The 21135-nt window shown below is 38.7% G+C and overlaps 1 protein-coding gene across 2 annotated transcripts in view; it reads right to left on the bottom strand.

Annotated features, from left to right (window-relative positions):
- The window catches only part of nbas (NBAS subunit of NRZ tethering complex), a 256303-nt gene that overhangs the window by 22677 nt on the left and 212491 nt on the right, over nt 1–21135 (bottom strand). For both annotated transcript variants that reach the window (XM_056269320.1, XM_056269321.1), the window contains exon 49: nt 3215–3354. In XM_056269320.1, coding sequence (XP_056125295.1) covers nt 3215–3354 — 140 coding nt within the window. The remainder of the gene's footprint in view (nt 1–3214; nt 3355–21135) is intronic.

Raw genomic sequence — 21135 nt, 5'->3', positions numbered from 1 at the left:
AAGTCAGAAACAATGCTCGGGTCGGCCGTGGCATTTAAACGATGCCCAATTGGCACTAAGGGGCCTAAAGTGTGCCAAGAAAACATCCCCCACACCATTACACCACCACCACCAGCCTGCACAGTGGTAACAAGGCATGATGGATCCATGTTCTCATTCTGTTTACGCCAAATTCTGACTCTACCATCTGAATGTCTCAACAGAAATCGAGACTCATCAGACCAGGCAACATTTTTCCAGTCTTCAACTGTTCAATTTTGGTGAGCTCTTGCAAATTGTAGCCTCTTTTTCCTATTTGTAGTGGAGATGAGTGGTACCCGGTGGGGTCTTCTGCTGTTGTAGCCCATCCGCCTCAAGGTTGTGTGTGTTGTGGCTTCACAAATGCTTTGCTGCATACCTCGGTTGTAACGAGTGGTTATTTCAGTCAAAGTTGCTCTTCTATCAGCTTGAATCAGTCGGCCCATTCTCCTCTGACCTCTAGCATCAACAAGGCATTTTCGCCCACAGGACTGCCGCATACTGGATGTTTTTCCCTTTTCACACCATTCTTTGTAAACCCTAGAAATGGTTGTGCGTGAAAATCCCAGTAACTGAGCAGATTGTGCAATACTCAGACCGGCCCGTCTGACACCAACAACCATGCCACGCTCAAAATTGCTTAAATCACCTTTCTTTCCCATTCTGACATTCAGTTTGGAGTTCAGGAGATTGTCTTGACCAGGACCACACCCCTAAATGCATTGAAGCAACTGCCATGTAATTGGTTGATTAGATAATTGCATTAATGAGAAATTGAACAGGTATTCCTAATAATCCTTTAGGTGAGTGTAGGATTCATCAGTTTGTTTCATAATATTCATCAAAATCGTTTCTGCCTCAGACAGTTCCATGTCTGCAGTTGTGTCAGCCATTTTGAATGCAGTTTTAGGGCACCAACTACACTTACGGCCTTCTGGCTCTGAACAAAAATGTGGGTCCTACATGTATTTTTCAGAGCCAGAAGGGCGTAAGTGGACTTACGCCCTTCTGGCTCCAAACATTACTCACACTTTTGTGTTAGGTCTGTATTGTTTTGTTGCTTTATTCAATACAGTTTGATCTCAGATAGGTCTTTTTGGCACAACTAGATAGAGCTCATCAAGACCTTTAATTTGATATATAGAACTCATTTTCGCCCAAAATGCCACTTACGCCCCTCTGGTTCCAAGCCCTCGATTTGTACTTTTTGGTGAACTATCCCTTTAAGACTTTGCAAGCAAAGGTTCTGCTAAATGAAAACCTTAGAGGGGAAAAACTCTAAAACATTAGAGATACTTTAAAACGATCATGGTGTGGCCAGTATCATGTATCCTCTAAGAAAGAGCTGCCACCCAGAGCTCAGTGGTGTGTCGATTTAAATTGATTTCCATTAGGATGGCCTTTTCTGGGACTTACTAAAGCAAGACAGAATAAGGAGCGACAACACAGGTGTCCAGGAGACAGCAAATGTGCGAATCTTAAAGGAGTAGTTCACTTTTTAAAAAACTTTTGCTGATAATTTACTCACCCCCATGTCATCCAAGATGTCCATGTCTTTCTTTCTTCAGTCGAAAAGAAATTAATGTTTTTGATGAAAACATTCCAGGATTTTTCTCCATATAATGGACTTCAATAGTAGCCAAACGGTTCAAGGTCTAAATGACCGTTTCAGTTCAGCTTCAATGGGCTTTAAACGATACCAGGCGATGAATAAGGGTCTTATCTAGCGAAACGATCGGTCATTTCAAAAATAAATAAAAAAATTAAAGTTTTATAGGCACAAATGCTCGCCTTGCGAACTCTCCTGTTCGAACTCGTTCATCAAAATGAACGAATCTTTTTTCGAGTCATTGACTCGTTCATCAAAAGATTCGTTCATTTTGATGAACGAGTTCGAACAGGAGAGTTCGTAAGGTGAGCATTTGTGCCTATAAAACTTTAACTTTTTTATTTATTTTTGAAATGACCGATCGTTTCGCTAGACAAGAACCTTATTCATCGTCTGGTATCGTTTAAAGCCCTTTGAAGCTGAACTGAAACGGTCATTTAGACCTTGAACCGTTTGGCTCCCATTGAAGTCCATTATATGGAGAAAAATCCTGGAATGTTTTCATCAAAAACATTAATTTCTTTTTGACTGAAGAAAGAAAGACATGGACATCTTGGATGACATGGGGGTGAGTAAATTATCAGCAAAAGTTTTTTAAAAAGTGAACTACTCCTTTAAGTGAAGATACACACCCGGTACACTGTGTGATCACAAATGGCACACATGGTTACACGTGAATGTCTGTGAACCGTGAACAAATTAATGTATAGTCAAACTCTCCTTTATCCCTTCTACATTTGGCCTTTACACCACTCACATTTTGTTTAAATGCCAAAGAGCATAATGACAAACACACACAAACTCACACGGACACATTAACACACACACAAATGCTGTGTATTCTTCTCTGAGAATGTTAATTCAAAACTCTTCATGAAAACAAAAAGCCTCAAGCTATTTGAACGCGTGGCACAATGCATAATCAGCAAGCTTATATTCTCTGTTTCTGTCTATTGATCCGGATACGGAACGGTTCTCTGATCATCAGCGCACATTCTGGCAGCCTCGACTAACCTCAAAAACTCATTCAGTTATATAATATACAACAATTTACCTCAATCAAACTTGCGATCACACTTAATGGTCTAAAAACAGACCAATTCAAAGACATCTAATGAGAAAACAGCTTGCTTTAAATACCTGTATATATATATATATATATTGAAGGGAAAAAAATGTGATGAAAGATTTAAAGATTGGAAAAAGTGTGGTAAATTGATTTTTGTGTACAGGTCTCTTTACAATACTTGTTTCTGATTGGTCAATCATGGCATTCTGTGGTCAGATATTTAGTATAATGACCGCTAAACTGTATATCTGACAGCTGTCCCTGGCAACCAATCTCTTACGTGCTTTTCTTATCACTCTGCAGTCTCTTTCTCAGATAATAAAATATTTCAACTCATAAATTAGTAGGATAATGTACTTTCAGCTGGTTATTATTTTAAAATAAACTCCTGCAGAATAATATCAGGTTTAATCTTGTCCTGATCATCCTGTTATGGTTTATTTTGCAAAATGACCAGCTTATGCCTCAATTTTATAAGTGAAAATGTAAATTGAAAATTGAGAATCAGCAAGTCTCACCTGCTCTTGTCAGTCATTGGTGGCCATGCCTGTAGGAGGAGAATAAGGTGTTGAAACTCCTCCCATTTATTGCTGGACTCCAACAGCTCCAGAAACAAGGAGTTTCGCTTTTCTTCATTCTCGACATCTTTCATCTCACACTGAGAAAAGGGAGGGAAGCAGAGAGAGTTATGTCTTTTGTAAGAGAGAGAGCACTTCAGTTGAATGCTCTTGATTGCGGATTGTTCACTCAGCACACGTGTCATTTGGATTAAAACCAAATCGTATATGCAAGTAAAAAAGAACTGTTACATGATTTATGTATAACGAATGGTTCCCTACATTATCATAGGACTTTTGCAGGTCAATAAGTTTCATTAACGCAAGCATCCGAAGCACGCGCCCCCCGAAAACCACGTCTCAGACAGCGCGCAATAACTGAGTTCTCTTTCACGTCTTGCGTTAGAATGGACAAATTCACACAAATGCCCGTCTTAGCGAGTATCTAGCAAATCTAGTCGGTTATATCTAACGTAGACAGTATCATATTGGATCAGTGCATTCGGTCTTAAAGGGACAGCAGCCTAATAAACCTGCTGCTGCGTTTTAATGTTAATTAAACAATTGACAAAGAAATCATACACTGCTCTTGACTGAATAAGTTTTGTAACTTTATAAATATTCATCTATATTTAATGCAGTTATTTCACATTTGATTACTTTATTCGAATTTCAGTACCTGAAAACTACTGTTGGACTCCCTGAAAACCCCCCCAAAACACTGTTTATTTTAAAATAAGAATCGTATTATTTTGGTTTCTCTACCCAATATACTTAAAAATTATAAATACAGTGAAAATACTGGTATAGGTATCGGCAAGTACCAAAAATGAACGTATTGGTATCGGACTCGTTCGAAAAAGTGGTATCGGTGCATCCCAAGTATACTTCAGAGATATTTTACTTGAAAACACTAATTCTCTCCCCGATTTTTAGGACTGCAAACAGCTATATACCAAGTGCAACTTTGAAATGTATGACCATACAGTAAATATGCAAATATTTGAGACTGAAGGCAGAAGATAAAGTATTTGGCTTATCAGCTAATCATAAGCGAAGACTAAATCTGTGAGAGGCAGAACATCTTTCAGGCTATAGCACTAAAAGGTAAGACATCCTGTTTACAGATGGAGAGCGCTGGCAAAAGAACGCACGGATAGCAGAAGGACTAAACATGAAAAGACAAAGCAAGCGAGATGGAAGGGGAAAGAGAGAGGGCTTGAAATGGCTAGACTGGCACTCACACACATATAGAATGGAAAGACTTCAATGGCAAAAGGAGTGAATTGTCCCCTGTGGTGACTCTTATGTTCTCCTCCAAAAGAGGGAGGCGGGGAGAGAAAGTAATTAATTTCCCTTCAGTGCAACGGGAGCACAATTTAACAGCTGAGAAAATGTCTGATTTCTGAGGGGAAAACAAAAAAAAGTCAAAGATCCATTCCATGGCATGGTACCAGCATGCTCCAAGAAATGACAGAAAATAGCTAAAAACTCAAGGGGGCAAAACACACATCGAAATGACTGAGGAGGAAAAAAAATCAGTTGGAGTAAAAAAACCAAAGGATATGGCAACTGATTTGGTTTGCCATTGTGATGGAGGTCATAAAACACACAATATGTGTCCATATGAGTCTATACACAGGCCAGTAGCATCATGACTATTTGAACGAACACTTTTTTTGAATCTCATACCTATATATATATATACACACACACACACACACACCACACGTATGGAATGAATGAACAGATTGCAACAATTTCATCATATTGGCATGAATCTCTCTAATTCCCACACTACCTTTCACTCTTTCGCTGTCTCCTGTTTCACCGTTGTTCACTGATGTGAAAATCAATTAAGCTGACACTTCGGCCTGAGTATTTTCAACACCATAATTCCATTCACCCACCATCCTACACATTCAGACGATTAATAACCTGCCTAATAAACTCATTACAGCCAATCATGTTTGACCTACATTTATTATGATCTGAGAATACCCATTGAGACAGCACCTAAACGGAGCCTGTATTCCCGAGACCTATCAGTCTCTCTTCTAATTGGATAAAATGAGTTGGCAAACCGAGGCCCTTCAGTTCATGAGCCTCCGAGGTTCCTCAGTTCCCTATTGAAATGTTTTGGTTAGAAAACAAAAACAAACACATACCAACTAAAGCTGTACGATATTGGAAAAAAACTGACATTGTGATATTTTGTTTTTCTGCGATATATATTGCGTTTCACTAGATGAATTTGGAAAGAATGAATCATTCTAGAATGATTGGGGTGATTTAGTAGGGACTCTGCATAGAAAATAAAAATATATTTAAAAGCATAGATAAATACAACAGAACAAAGATACAAATGAAATAAACTGCTTCAGCCTATGCTTTTCAGGTAAGTAACAGTATTTATGTACATAAATTGAATGATCAAATGCAAAATAACACTGCACAGTCTTCACTGTATAAGTTTAGAATAATTAATCTTTGTAAAAGCTACAAAAGTGATTTTTAGAGCTAATGCATGGATGCAATATAATGATACACATCTGTTTTCTTTCTCAATTGTTTACATTCAGATAAGCCATAAGCGAATGTGTTTATGAAGATCCTCACCGAGATGGGGACTTTGACATCATTTTGCGTGCATGTGTCTGTTCAAACACAAATCGATGAGAAAGAGAACAGAATGGATGTTCGCGTTCTGTCTGCATGGCTCTGTGTGCGCACGGAAAACAGCGCGCGAGATCCGAATCGAGTTCTCTTTTGCATCTTCTTGCACATGAATGGTTTAAAGGTGCCCTAGAATGTGTTAAAATAATATTTGAATTTTGTCTCTGATATCTACAGGGTATGTGGCTTATTTAAGGGCATTTAAAATGTTAAAATGGTTTTACAGGTCCCTTTTTTAACTCTAGAAATTGGCCCTAGAATGAAATGGTCTGTTTTTAACTTATTTGGAAGGGTCATGAACAGTAATGAGGAGTTCTGCTCTGATTGGCTGTTTCACTGTTTCACTTCACACACTCTGAAATACAAGCGTGCAAAATAATCATACGTCAGTTTTCAAAAATTAAAACATTTTAACAAATGGACTAACGTTAGATGCCTTGTCAAATATATAGCTTCAACTTATGTGGTGGAGAATGTGACGTTAGCTAGAAGGATCGAGTGAGCTAACATTATCTGTGAGCAACTAAACTAACGTAGTTAGACGTGTTGTTGATGAAATAGACGAAAGTAAAATTATTTGACAAAAGGGAATTTACATATGTATCTACAGTATTATTTTGTAGATTTATATTACAACACAGGCAAGAAATATTAACCTCAGCGTAAATACTTTGTCATACTATTTAGTTATGTATGCTCGTAACTTTGAGTTTGCTATTGTTACTGTACTAGGATCTTGCGCTGAATCTAGATAACAGTGTAATTATCGTTAATAAAATCACTAGTTTACCGCTTGCGGGAATGTAATTGGAATTGCCCCCTTCTTCAGTATGAGACACTGAGAGAAGCCTGCTTGACATTGTCCCAGGTTAGAAAATAAGTCCGTGGTGAAATGCGAAGCAAACTAACAACTTCGAACTACACTGTTGCGGTAACGTTATCCAATTATAGATAAACATCAACCACGCCTGTTGACATTTCTTTTCTGTGGGAAGGGTATGAAAAGTCCTCACATCCCCTGCACAGCCTGGAACATAACATTTGTTTCCATGATCTGCCATTTTCCCTATGATCCTCGCTTGTTTCTTCACCTGCAGAACTTCCGATGATTCGGCTGCGCAGTTCTGCCTGGCATTGAACAAGGGCTGGCATGCAAATTTTTGGAGGCGTACATATTAATGATCCCGACTGTTAAGAAGGAGAAAACAATGGTGTTTGAGACTCACTGTATGTCATGTCCATGTACTGAACTCTTGTTATTTAACTATGCCAAGATAAATTCAATTTCAAATTCTAGGGAACCTTTAAAATCGCTTCAATGTTTAAACTGACTGGAGCACAACATGTACAAATGATAATCTTTCACTCTTTGATGGTTAAACCGTGCAATTATTCCGAGAATCACATGCGTTTCGAACCTGGTGCCTGGTCTGTACAGATCACGTATCAACTACGGTCCCTATACTTGAAATGTGCGCATCCATGATAGTCGCATCGCAAGATGTGCAATTGCAATATCGATGCTAAAACGATATATTGTGCAGCCCCAATTCTAACTGGCCTTAACGGTGCTTCCCGTCCAAATGACATACTAACAGCAGTAGAGATAGCAGGCAGGGGTATAAGCGGAGAACTACACTTCTCTGAGGTGCTGCTGTAAATGCCTAATACTATGCCAAACTTTGTTGATGTCCTTGACAAAGTTCTCAGTGTAAATGGTGGGTTAAAACCATTCGCAACTTACATTTGTGTACAAAATTAATTTCAAGCATTTATGCATAAGCCCTTATTTCAATTTCAAATATTTAAGTAAGTTGGAAATAAATGAAATGTATTTGGACCCTTTCTGTAGAGCATGATATTTCAGTGGAGAAAGCAGGATGGAGAAATTTGCACTTCTCTGAGGTGTTACTTCAAATGCCTAATCCTCTGCCAAGCTTCATCGATGTCCTTGACAACGTTCTCAGGTGTGGATGGCTGGTTGAAAAACTCAAAAGCTAATCAGTGACAAAGTCGAAGGGTTCCTGTGGCCATCTTCACCTTCCAAATGCAAAATTCCCCAGACATTAGTCAGTGCACACTTAGTAGAATATATGCTTAAACCAGAAGCAATGACAGCTTGTGCTAAAAGCAAAGCCAGACAGATCCACGCTCTAATCACCCACACACACTTCTGAGAGAAAGAACGAGAGAGACAGGGAGGTTAGAAGAGGACAAAGCGTGGACTGAAGCGGGTCTGTTTCACTGAACTACGTCCACGCACATCAGCGCCAGGGCAGGAGGGAAAGATGAGAGTAAAATAAAAATGACATCCTCCGCCCTCCCGTATCCCATCATCCTTTAAAACAGACCCCAGGGGAGAGGAAGAGATCCAGCGCTGGTGCAACCATTCTCCCTGCTTCAGAGCATCTGCCCACGCTGCCAAAAGACAATCTGTGTGTGTGCGTGCGGAGGGGGATCCTTAGACAAATTGAATGAGTTTGCGGCGATGCCATCAAACTACGCCACACTTCAAGGCGTCCGCCCACTCCAACTCTCCCCCACCTGCAGGAAATCTCCCTGCCACACGCAGACACACAACAACTGCACATTTAAGGGTTAGTTCAGTGTGTGCTTCTGTGCATCTACGCTCGTGTCTGTCAGTGTGTAAATTCTCATATACAATGATTTGTGGTGCTGGTGCATGTTCCTCCTTTAAACTCGGCTGGGCTCCATCTCAGCCTGTGACCGTTAATTGTTGCCTACCCACACACGCAAACATACCACTCGAACTGTAGGAGGCTTTTAGTTAAATAGCACCAAATAGTAAAAGGCTGCCAGTGGAAAGAAATAACATATCGAAGGAAATATAAAGGGCTTCTTCAGCTGTTTTGCCTCATGTATCTAAATGCAAAAAGAGCAGACAGTTAGCATTGACAGTCGCTGTAAACATCAGAGATGGCTGGCTGGTAATTACCCGCCTTTAACTGGACAGAACAAGAGTGGGTCCCTTTTGTTTTACGGCACGCTTGTACTTCAAGGACTACAAAGCTTCTAATCTGTCAAGCCGGCACTGGGAAGGAGACAGGAAGTAGTTTTGCCAAGGAGGAGATGGATCTATTGATCAATGTAGTATTTAGACACAAGAAGTACACAGTAACAAGCCAAATCTGCCATTTATATTTAGACATAGCTAGTCCAAGTGTGCATGTAGGCTCATGAATAGGTCTACACATCAACGCATAAACAGAGAATCGGACATGCACGTGTACACACATTCACAAATTGTTTAAGCTGCCCATGTTGCTGAGAGGCAAATTGATCTGAGAGGCAACAGACAGCCACTCATCAGGGGAAGGAGAGAAAATAGAAGAAAAAAGGTGGGCGAGAAAAAAAAAAGACTTCCCGGGCATTAACATCAAGTGTTTTTCTGAAAGGAAGAGTTCAGAGCAGATCTCTCAGTCAGAGAGAAAACAGCTGAAGATGGGCAGCTGCACAGAACTCCCACGTTAACCTTTGCCAGTTCACAGTTCCCAGATCCTGGGTGCTGATTGGTCAATAGTGCATTCTAGTGATGCTAAAATACACAATACAGACAACGGTGAGTTGAACAACTATGATGAATTGAAATGATAGATGTAACAATAGATGGACAGAATGACAGACAGAAAGATGGACAGAACTACAGATAGATAGGTAAAGTAGAATGATAGATATAATGATAAACAGAGCAATAGAAAGACAAAATGATAGACAGAATGACAGACAGAACTACAGATAGGTAGAACAATAGATATACAGAAAAATAGATGATAGAATGACAGAGTGACAGACATACATATAGTTAATACAATATACAGAATGATAGACATAACTACAGGTAGATTGGTAGAACGATATAAATAGACAGACAGAAAAAGAGAACGACAGATAGATTGATTGATAAATAGATAGAACAATAGATAGAGATATAGATATAGATTGACAAATAGAACAATAGACAGAAATGACAGACAGACAGACAGAAAGATGCAACAATAGATGATAGATAGAATGACAGACAAAACAACAGATCGATAGGTAGGACGATAGATAGAATGATAAAGAGAGCAATAGACATACAGTCAGACAAAACGATAGACAGAATGTCAAACAGAACTACAGATAGGTCGAACAATAGCTAGAGAGAAAAATAGATGATAGAATGACAGAGTAATAGACAGAGACAGTTAATACAATAAACAGAATGATAGACAGAACTACAGATAAATTGGTAGAACGATAGTAAACTGAACGATAGAGAGATTCAATAATAGAACGATATAGATAGACAGAGAGACAGAACTATAGATAGGTAGATGGATAGATAGACAGATTCTTTCATCATTTACTCACCCTCATGTCATTCCAAAAGAGAATAACTTACTTTCTTCTTTGGAACACAAAAACATTTTTGACACGGCATTGCCACTGTTGACATTACTGACACTATAAGACAATGTCCAAAACAAGACTAACAAGAACAACATTGGACCCAACTATTTTTGGGAAAACTATCCCATTAAGTTCTCTCTCATTCAGTTTCTTGCTGGTTCACTGCTGCAGTTCCACATGTCTGGACCATGTGCACTAACCACTTCAGTGTCTTTGTTATACAGAATCTCAGAGAAACCCGCATATGCAAATCATCAGCATACCCATATTATGTATTTAGGCAGCTTACATTGGTAAAATATAAGTAAGAGTCTTTTAGAGTCAGTTTTTTTACATAAGTCTTTTTGAGGCACAACTACAGATGTATAGCACCTCTGGCCTCCAACCTGGCCAAAGTCAATTACAACGCTCAGCAAATTTCTGAGAGTGATCTCCGGTAAGTTTTGCCATCGGGAAAAAACCAGCAGAGAAATAAAGAGAGAAAAAGATATCATAACAATGCAAAGAGCTTGACCAAACCAGCCAGACGTGGTTCAAATAAAAAACAGACATTTCATCTCTCTGATTTCCTCTCCATAACACCGCTCTGAAGAGTATGTGCACACAGAATACCAGAAAATGAATAATAAATAGCTTATGCATAATGAATAAATTAAGGCCATCCTGAGCTCAGAGCAGGGAGGAGATGCAGGAGAGGCAGAAGATGAGCCCTTAAAAGGGATTACTCCATAATTGAAATCTTGTTTTTCTATTTATCAAAAGAAAGGGATTCATGGTGGAGCTGTAAAACTCAAACTCCGCCGGGTCATGGTCTGAGGGTGAAACATTCAGGAAGAGGACAGACTCAGTTGGGCCTGAACATCAGAAGAAGGGAGGACCATGTGATGACTTCAAACTCATCATATAAGTTCATTTTGAGGTCTAGAAACATTTTCAGCCCAAAACAGAGAAATACTAATGCACCTTTCAAGGGTTCTTCTAACTCCTAAATGTGTTCTGCATCACATCTATGAATAACCTGCAGAAATACCTCTCTTAAGCCCTATTCGCACGGGATTAGTATTACCTGGTGACCTCTAGTAATTTGTAATAATTGCGGAGGTCGTCTGAGATCTTAATCCCGTGCGAATCGGCCATGTCTGTAATTTGTAAAGTAAAATTTCCACGCAAATGACCTACCAGATTTCACCGAACACCGAGGTCCTGTGATAATATTAGTCCCTTGCGAATCGCATCTCTGTGATTTGGCGGGATCGTATATCATTTTTTCAAGGTTTTTGTTTCATGTGCGCCTTTTTATCCATCTTTCGCGAAGAATGGAGGCTGGTTTGGAGTGTTTTGATAGTATTTTGGGTGCTGGGTCATATCGCTATACACAACTACACAATTTGCAGAAAGAGAAAGCTGAAAATCATCAGAGGAGCAAAAACAAAACGAATGATTAGATGGAGATGAATGACATGTATAGCAGCATGCGGTGAGGAACTTTATTCCGTTTATGACATGATATATCATACAGCTAGACCTAACGAAAAGAAATTTCCAAGCAATAGCCTATTGACGTCATATCCGGGAGATAAGTCAGTAAATTTGAGTAAAATCACAGGCTTCGGTTATCCCGTGTGAATGCGCCACACGAAATTCAGATGTGACAGGGTAATTTCTAAATCACACGAGGTCCCCAGATAATACTAATCCAGCACGAATAGGGCTTTAGACCAGCATGAATTTACACGCTAGGATGGTTTATTCTGGTTTGTGCTGGTCAGGTGCAGATCTAACTTTTGGACCAGTGCAGATATGGTTTTCAAAAGCAAGGCTGGTTAAGATAGTCATGCATCCTGAAGGGAACATCAGCACAGAAGAATCCCATTCTGGGGTCCAGCATTCAAAACACAACTACAGAGGTACACTAAATAAAATTTTTGCTAATTTAGTTAATTAGTTTTTAAATAATTTAGGCATTATTTGTTAAAGCTAACCAAATATTTTTTTTTAAATAATACAATTATTATTATTAATAATAATAATAATAATAATAATGAAAGGAATATTATTATATATTACATATTACTGTTTATTTAAAAATAAATAAAAACATACATTCCTTTTAATAGTATATAAATATTGAATATTAAGGTCCTTGCACAGAGTTCAAAATTTTAATATGCGTTTTTTCGTATTGCTCTGAATTGTCAAAACACATGTGAAAATTCTTGCTACTGTGGCAAAAAATGTAGAAAATCCAAACCCGATCTGATTTTTTTCATGACAGACGAAAGTTTTGGAGACAGTGTGTAAACGTGATTGAAACAATTTGAGGTCGTATTTATTTTTTAACTTAACGACGAGAATTTGGGACTCAGTGTGCAAGGACCTTTACTGTTTACTTAAAAATATATTGATCTCATTATTTATAAATTATAATTAATATAATTAACATTATTTATAATGTATGATTTTCATTGGATTTAAATTTTTATAACGAAATAAATAAATCCTGAGCTATTTTCATGTAAAAAAAGAAAATAATTTTATATTTATTCATTATATTATTAAACATTTTAAAGTTGGCTGAAATCGTATAATAATAATAATAATAATAATAATAATAAATACTTGGGTTGTCTGCTGATAAGAGTGTCAGAGCTGTTTCTGACTGAAAAGTGCTATTTTATGCATTGCTATTAGGCAAAAAACCCATCTTGGTTCTGTGGCCTCAAGGGGCCTATAAGGTCAATGTTGAGTACAACTCATTCCTTTCATTTACTGAGGATGGAGTGATGTCACAGGAGGGATGAAAGACAGGGTAGAAAAGGAGCAGAAGGAGAGAGAGAAAGAAAGAGGACTGGGAGAGGGGGGAAGAAGTGTCGTGCCTGGCCTTTAGAAGGAGTGTAAAATGTCTTATTAATATTCATTGACCTACTGCCTAACTTCCACCGTTTCCCCTGTGCCCTGCACAGAAGTGATAGAGGTCGTTCAGTTTAAAAAGACAGGAGAGGAAGGAATGGGGAGGAAAGAGGAAGGAAAGAATCAAAAGACAGTAGGAGCCAATCACCAAAACCAGTGCATACGAACAAGTGAACTTCTGTATCCATAAGAGGGAGATTTTCAGGTAAGGCTGACACACACCCACACAAACCAAATCCTTTTGGCTCTGTACAAAGACGACTGCTCCGGGCTGGAGGGCCCTTGAGTTTCCAAAGAATGATACTCCAGGGCGCAATCTCCGTACCTCTTCAGCGGCCTGTGATGTGCGCTCTAGCATGGCGCTGCATGCTTATGTCAGACAATGCATGATGTGTTTGTCGGTGCAGAAGTGTGTGTCAGCATGACTGCACGTAAAAGCCGAAGGGATCTGATGTCTGTGAATCTGTTATGAGTTTTGGTATAAAGAAGGTCTGGCAGCTGTAATCTATGGGCTGGATCTGGTCATACTCCAAATACAGTGCTTTTACAAAATATATATATACACTCACCTAAAGGATTATTAGGAACACCATACTAATACTGTGTTTAACCCCCTTTCGCCTTCAGAAGTGCCTTAATTCTACGTGGCATTGATTCAACAAGGTGCTGAAAGCATTCTTTAGAAATGTTGGCCCATATTGATAGGATAGCATCTTGCAGTTGATGGAGATTTGTGGGATGCACATCCAGGGCACGAAGCTCCCGTTCCACCACATCCCAAAGATGCTCTATTGGGTTGAGATCTGGTGACTGTGGGGGCCATTTTAGTACAGTGAACTCATTGTCATGTTCAAGAAACCAATTTGAAATGATTCGAGCTTTGTGACATGGTGCATTATCCAGCTGGAAGTAGTGCATCCAACATGGTGGCCATAAAGGGATGGACATGGTCAGAAATAGGGGTGGAACGGTACACAGAAGTCACGGTTCGGTTCATACCTCGGTTCAGACATCACGGTTCGGTACGATTTCGGTACAATGGAGGGAAAAGCAAAACAAAAATGCAGAAGGCATTGTATTTTTTAAATAAGTTTTTATTAATAAAGGCATAGAACCAGTTTATTTGTAGTGCACTGACAATTGTTTTATATAATTACCGTAAAACTTCAAATAGTAGCCCGGGCTTTTATTTTCCCAAATCGTCGAACTGCACCGGCTTGTATTTGAGACAGGCGTCTATATGAGACCGCCCTTTATAATTTAGTGTTGATGTTGTTCATTGACTGTAGGCCTAGAGTCTCTAATCTCTAAAAATCTCCAAATGCTCCTCGAGAAACTGCGGTCTTCCGATCTTTTACTATCGTGTCCATTGATTTTGATTAATATGCGCGAGGGAGAGAGAGAGCAGGGCAGCGCTCGTGTTGTTTGAAGACGTGAGAGTGCGCGCGCGCGGCCGGAGCGCTCTCTCTGCTCGTTATGCGCCCTGTCAAGCGCAGCAGTCATTCTATTCTACATCACTCACCGATCAAAAAAGGCTTTGGTGGGACAAAAATTTGCTTTGGGGGCCGCCCAAAAAGCGGACGATCTGACGGGTTTTAGAAGATTAAGTACAAACCGAAACTAAAAAACAGACCCGGCCTCTATTTGAGACCGGCTTTTATTTACCCAAACCTGCAGCCACACCCGGCGTGTAAAAGAGACAGGCGTCTATTTGGGACTCGGCTATTATTTGAAGTTTTACGGTAGTTTATTAATTAAATTAATAAAAAGACAAAAAGACCTTGCGATATGTTTGGTAATTGTACCTGAATTAATTTAAAATTATTTTGCTATATTTCAGATCAATAATTGTTTTTCTTAATTTTAATTAACATTATTATTATTATTTCTTTATTTCAGACCCATGGGTCCATATAAACATACAACATATATAAACAACAAAAGACCAAACACAATTTAAAAGACATACAAGCTTTCTTTCCAATGCTTCTGAAAACAAGAAAAATACCTTGTATCACTCAATGCAATGTCATTCAAGACCCTAATAATACTATTTTTTGAAACACTCAATCTACATATAAAATTATACATACATTTTCTTAAAACAGCATTCAACGTAGGCACATTATTAAGCACAAACATTTGGCTTGCACTTGACCACCTTGGGTGCTTAAGCAAAATTCTAAGTGCATCATTGAATGCCACCTGAAGCTTTCTCATCTTTGACAATGACAATGTTATTGACAATGTAATTGACAATTAATTGTTTTAATTGACAATGTAACATTATTCTCATCTGAATTATAAATAATTGATTTCTGTATAAAATAATACTACCATTAGTCCATTACACATTCGATTTTCTTTTTTTAATCAATCAATGTAGAATGTTTAAGATTAGTGCATTGAGGACAAGAAATGGAAACCAATGCAATATGACGAATGTCCAAAAGATGGGACCAACAGACTGTTTTGAAATGGAGTTGGATAAATATGTTTTGCTTTTAAAACAGTGTGTGTGTGTGTGATTTTGGTTGGGTGACAGTTGTAGGTTACAGTTTGACAAGAGTTTACAGTGTGACAAAAGCACAATGTTGTGTTTTATTGCGAGTGTACACAAATATAAGTAAACACTTTGCAGGTTTAATGATCTGTATGAACAAAATGACGGAGTATGTTTTTTATGTTTAAAGCCAACGTTTGAAGTGAACGCGCGTTCAGAGCTAAGCCGATGGTACAGATTATGTGTCACTAAAGAACCCGCGTATCTAACAGTAGTTCCGCATTACAGTTTTATTTATTTTTATACCGTGTATTCTCCGTGTAAATTCGTGCACCGAACCGTGACGCCCGTACTGTTTCGGTTCGATACGAATACATGTACCGTTCCACCCCTAGTCAGAAACAATGCTCAGGTAGGCCGTGGCATTTAAACGATGCCTAATTGGCACTAAGGGGCCTAAAGTGTGCCAAGAAAACATCCCCCACACCATTACACCACCACCACCACCCTGCACAGTGGTAACAAGGCATGATGGATCCATGTTCTCATTCTGTTTACGCCAAATTCTGACTCTACCATCTGAATGTCTCAACAGAAATCGAGACTCATCAGACCAGGCAACAATTTTCCAGTCTTCAACTGTCCAATTTTGGTGAGCTCTTACAAATTGTAGCCTCTTTTTCCTATTTGTAGTGGAGATGAGTGGTACCTGGTGGGGTCTTCTGCTGTTGTAGCCCATTCGCCTCAAGGTTGTGCGTGTTGTGGCTTCACAAATGCTTTGCTGCATACCTCGGTTGTAACGAGTGGTTATTTCAGTCAAAGTTGCTCTTCTATCAGCTTGAATCAGTCGGCCCATTCTCCTCTGACCTCTAGCATCAACAAGGCATTTTTGCCCACAGGACTGCCGCATACTGGATGTTTTTCCCTTTTCACACCATTCTTTGTAAACCCTAGAAATGTTTGTGCGTGAAAATCCCAGTAACTGAGCAGATTGCGAAATTCTCACACCGGCCCGTCTGGCACCAACAACCATGCCACGCTCAAAATTGCTTAAATCACCTTTCTTTCCCATTCTGACATTCAGTTTGGAGTTCAGGAGATTGTCTTGACCAGGACCACACCCCTAAATGCATTGAAGCAACTGCCATGTGATTGGTTGATTAGATAATTGCATTAATGAGAAATTGAACAGGTGTTCCTAATAATCCTTTAGGTCAGTATATATATATATATATATATATATATATATATATATATATATATATATATATATATATATATATATATATACAGGGCTTGACATTAACACCCGCCAACCCGCCAAATGCGGGTGGATTTTGCTCGTGGCGGGTAACACAGTCACTTCAACTAGCCACTTTGGCGGGTTGAATAATTGTAGTCTTTTCAAAAGGCATCTGAAGCGCACTGGCTGCGTGGCGTGCGCGTCTCAGCTGCGTGGTGTGTCCGTTTTTATTTCGGCTCCCATGTTAACAGGTTAGAACTTGCACACTGCCTGCGTGACGCGCGTCTCGAGCCGCGCCGAAAACGCGTGCATGCTAGAAAAAAAACCGACGCCTATTTCTCACGCGACACGCAAGCCTGTTGGAAGCGTTTCCAGGCTAAATAGAATAGGAAAATATGTCATGTTGACACGAACACATATTAATAAATGGCATTTTTATGTTTGAAAGTCCATAGGTTTTGGCAAATGCAGATATAATTTAAAAAAAATCAAATATTGCACCTGTCAATACAGAACGAAATATTCTTATAGCCTATTTTGCCGTCTATGCTGCAACGCCCGAATCCCGAGATAGCCCTCCATGTGCGTTACCAGCAGACACCAGTCAGACACGTTTCTGCTGTGCAAAGACACAGAAAACGCAACTTGTAACAACGAATTTCCCATCGGGGCTCAATAAAGTAATTCTGATTCTGATATTTAAACAGACAGTGTTTCTAATGCTAAAGGTTTTTTCAGTTTAGTTTTTTATATTTTTTTATTAATCTTCTACATCCATGCACCACTTTTATTATGCAATAAGAAGCTATGTCTTCATCTTAATACATGGTTTTAAAGGAGCTTTACACACAACCTTATCAGAGCTAATGATAATGACCTGTATTGTTATACCTAGTCTTGATTTGCGTGTGTACAGTGGTTTTACATTTAAAAGGGTTGTAAATCTAGTTCAAGTAAATTTTAGCACGCCATAGTCAACTTTAATCAGGTAATTTCACAACAACAAAAATGTGGCTAGTAAAAATGCTGTGTGGCTAGTAACTTTGGAAAACCACTAGCCACATTGGCTAGTGAGCAAAAAAGTTAATGTCAAGCCCTGTATATATATATATATATATATTTTAATGAAGACACTATGGAATGCAGATTGCAATTGCTATTTGTTTTGGATTATTGATATTGCCATTTACCCGTTTCAAAGAAATGTTATTTTGCTTGCCACAAAGTTTAACAAGATGATACACGGGTGAAGAGAAGGTTTTAAAATCACAAGCGGAGATAAGAATGAAAAAGACTACAGTTAGGAAGGAGAAGAGTGTAAGACAAACGACAAATAGCGTAGGAGAAGGCATAAGGACATCCGACTATTGGACATGAGTCACAGAGATTGATATGGAATTGGAATTCCCCAAAAAGAAGTATAAAAAGACTGAGGAGTAAAGCACCCCTCAGATGCTGCCTGCATTAAGCGTGAAGGACACCTGACACCCTAACAAAGGACACCTTTTTGCATTAACAGCTTGGTATTGTAACCAATAAAATAAGTGTTATTATTTTTATTATTACCTGTGAGACTTTACTTACATCTACAAAAAAGAACAACCACAAGGGACTGTTCTACGTAATTCCTGAAGAACTTCAACCTGCGGGCGGCTGAGTAATTTACGGTTTAGGCTAGATTTGACTATCCTTACCCTACCTGAATAATCATAGGTTTAAAGGTGTAAGATAAAAAGACACACCAAGTATTATGATACAAATATACTTGGCTTGTATATTTATGCACTTGTCAATAATCAAAGACAAGACAAAAATTCTGTCAAAACAGAAATATGGGGTAATATTACAATTTAAAACAACTCTTTTCTATTTTAATGTTTTAAAATGTTATTTACTTCATTGAAGGTAAAGCTGCATTTTCAGCAGCCATTACTCCAGTCTTCAGTGTCACAAGATCCTTCAGAAATCATTCTAATATGCTGTATTTTACGATAACTGTGTAGAAGCGCTACCAACACAGACAGAAACCATCTCAAATATTGATCCTGTAACATACAAAACAACGGCAACACATCTACCTGCAAGCGTTAACCCGAAAGTCTTGTTGTAAAGGCTCAGCAGGGACTGTATCCAATAATACAAAATCTCAAGATCTGTCTGTCTCTCACCTGATGGAGGAGGGAAAAAAAAAACATCCACGTTCACTGTAGCTATAATTTGAAACATGAATATCCATATCACACTGCTAGAACACAAGAATTTGAAACTACACTTTTACCCATGTATGATATAGAGAAATGCTAGCTTCACTCCAGAGTATTCTTGACATGCTCCCACCTGGAAAACATGCATAATGGCATTTAATATTTCAATATTTGAATAACAAAAAGCCATTTGTGTTGAGATTTCAGTCTCTTCCACATATTTAATTAATTATGCATACATATGGGAGGGGTTCATGAATATTCAGAGGAGAGGGGCTGAGAAGGTGTACCACTTGGGTGCAATAAAAGGTTGAGTGTTTCTGTAAAAAACTATTCGGTTTTCAGCAAACCAACAGTCATTACGTCACCAACGAACACAGCAGGGTGACAATCGACACCGCTGTGATGAGAGTCTTTTATTCCCAGAACAACCTGGATCTTTGGTTAAAAAAAATAAAAAAATAATTCAACAAGGATCCGGAAACATTCTTACACTGTGTTGTTTCTATTTTTGAGCCATCAAGCCAGGTGAAACTCTCCAAAATCTCTTTCCAGATAACTATTAATTATGGTTTGATTGGTTGTTATTGTTCCACGTCACAAATTCACTTTCAGTATGGACAGACAAATGGCTTTCAGACATCATGCCTGTTTAGGACAGTGTAAGAGATCCTGGTCCATGCTGACATGATGTCAGCATGCATTTCTACACATTTATTTCAGAATATGTGCGCTAGTCTTGGAAGTAGACATTAGAAGATCGTGGAGATAAACTATAAAATGCATAATGAACAACAATGAAATATTCCCAACACCATTACCCCACCAACACCAGCCAAAAATCACTGAAACAAGACAGGATGAATCCATGAATTCATGTTGCATACACTACACTCTGACTGCACCATCTTTATGTCAGAGCAGAAATTGAGATTTGTCAGAACAGGAAAAGTTTTTTGGAATCTGTCCATCTTTAGTGAGTGCCCTATGTTGCCAGTGAAAGGAGCTGAACCTGCTGTGGTCTACCTCTGCTGCTGCGGACCGATGTATTCAGAGATGCTGCTATTGATGGCACTGTCGTAACGGCTGGTTGTTTTCCAGTTACCACAGAGCTGCCAATGTTTTTGTTTTTCACACCATTGTCTGTAAGCTCTAGAGACAGTTGTGAATGGAAATCCACAGAGATTAGCAGGTTCTGAGACACTCAAACTACCCCAGGGAAAAGAGGCGGAAATGAAATCTGGAAAATGATGCGAGTCAGACTCAGACTAAAACACACGTCGACTTGGAGCATGTTAAATAACCTCAAACAATCTTTAGAAATTTACATACACACATCTATCCAGCTATCTACTGTCTGTCGATCGTCGCCGTCGGGCGGAAACCTCGTATCTCCATATTACATATTACATAAAAACTGAGAGCCCACATAGCTACAATAAACTTTGTAGTTTATATAACAGTCTACTGTTCTAATGACGGATGAACATGTCTGCCATTCGCTGTTCAAAAACCTCACAACTTATATAGTACCTTATCTAACCTCGTAATTTATACATTTATATTTAACATAGAAAAAAAAACTGATTACCATGACTTGACAGAAGATGATTGTGAAAGAAAATGGAGAAACACCACTTGTTCTCTTTCACAGTGCCTGCATTTCAGCTCAGTGAAGCAGATTATGGCAATTAAGCAGAGATTAAAATAATTCAAATGCTCTTCAGGGATGGTGATGAATGTATCATTGCTTCATAGTTTCCTTTCAACAAATAATAAAAAAGACAGACAAGAGTGATTAGCAAAGCAGTGATTTAACACTGAATATTGAAAACTTGTGTCAGAGTTCTCACTTCAATTTCTGTAGGTTTCAGCTTATGTCCAATTTAGGACTAATGCACGGTACGGCTCAGTGGAGTGAGAAACTATTCTG

Source organism: Rhinichthys klamathensis, unplaced genomic scaffold, assembly GCF_029890125.1.
Source record: "Rhinichthys klamathensis goyatoka isolate OS25496 unplaced genomic scaffold, OSU_Roscu_1.1 h1tg000281l_1, whole genome shotgun sequence".
In the NCBI taxonomy this organism is placed as follows: domain Eukaryota; kingdom Metazoa; phylum Chordata; class Actinopteri; order Cypriniformes; family Leuciscidae; genus Rhinichthys; species Rhinichthys klamathensis.
This window is presented reverse-complemented; position numbering and strand designations above follow the sequence as displayed.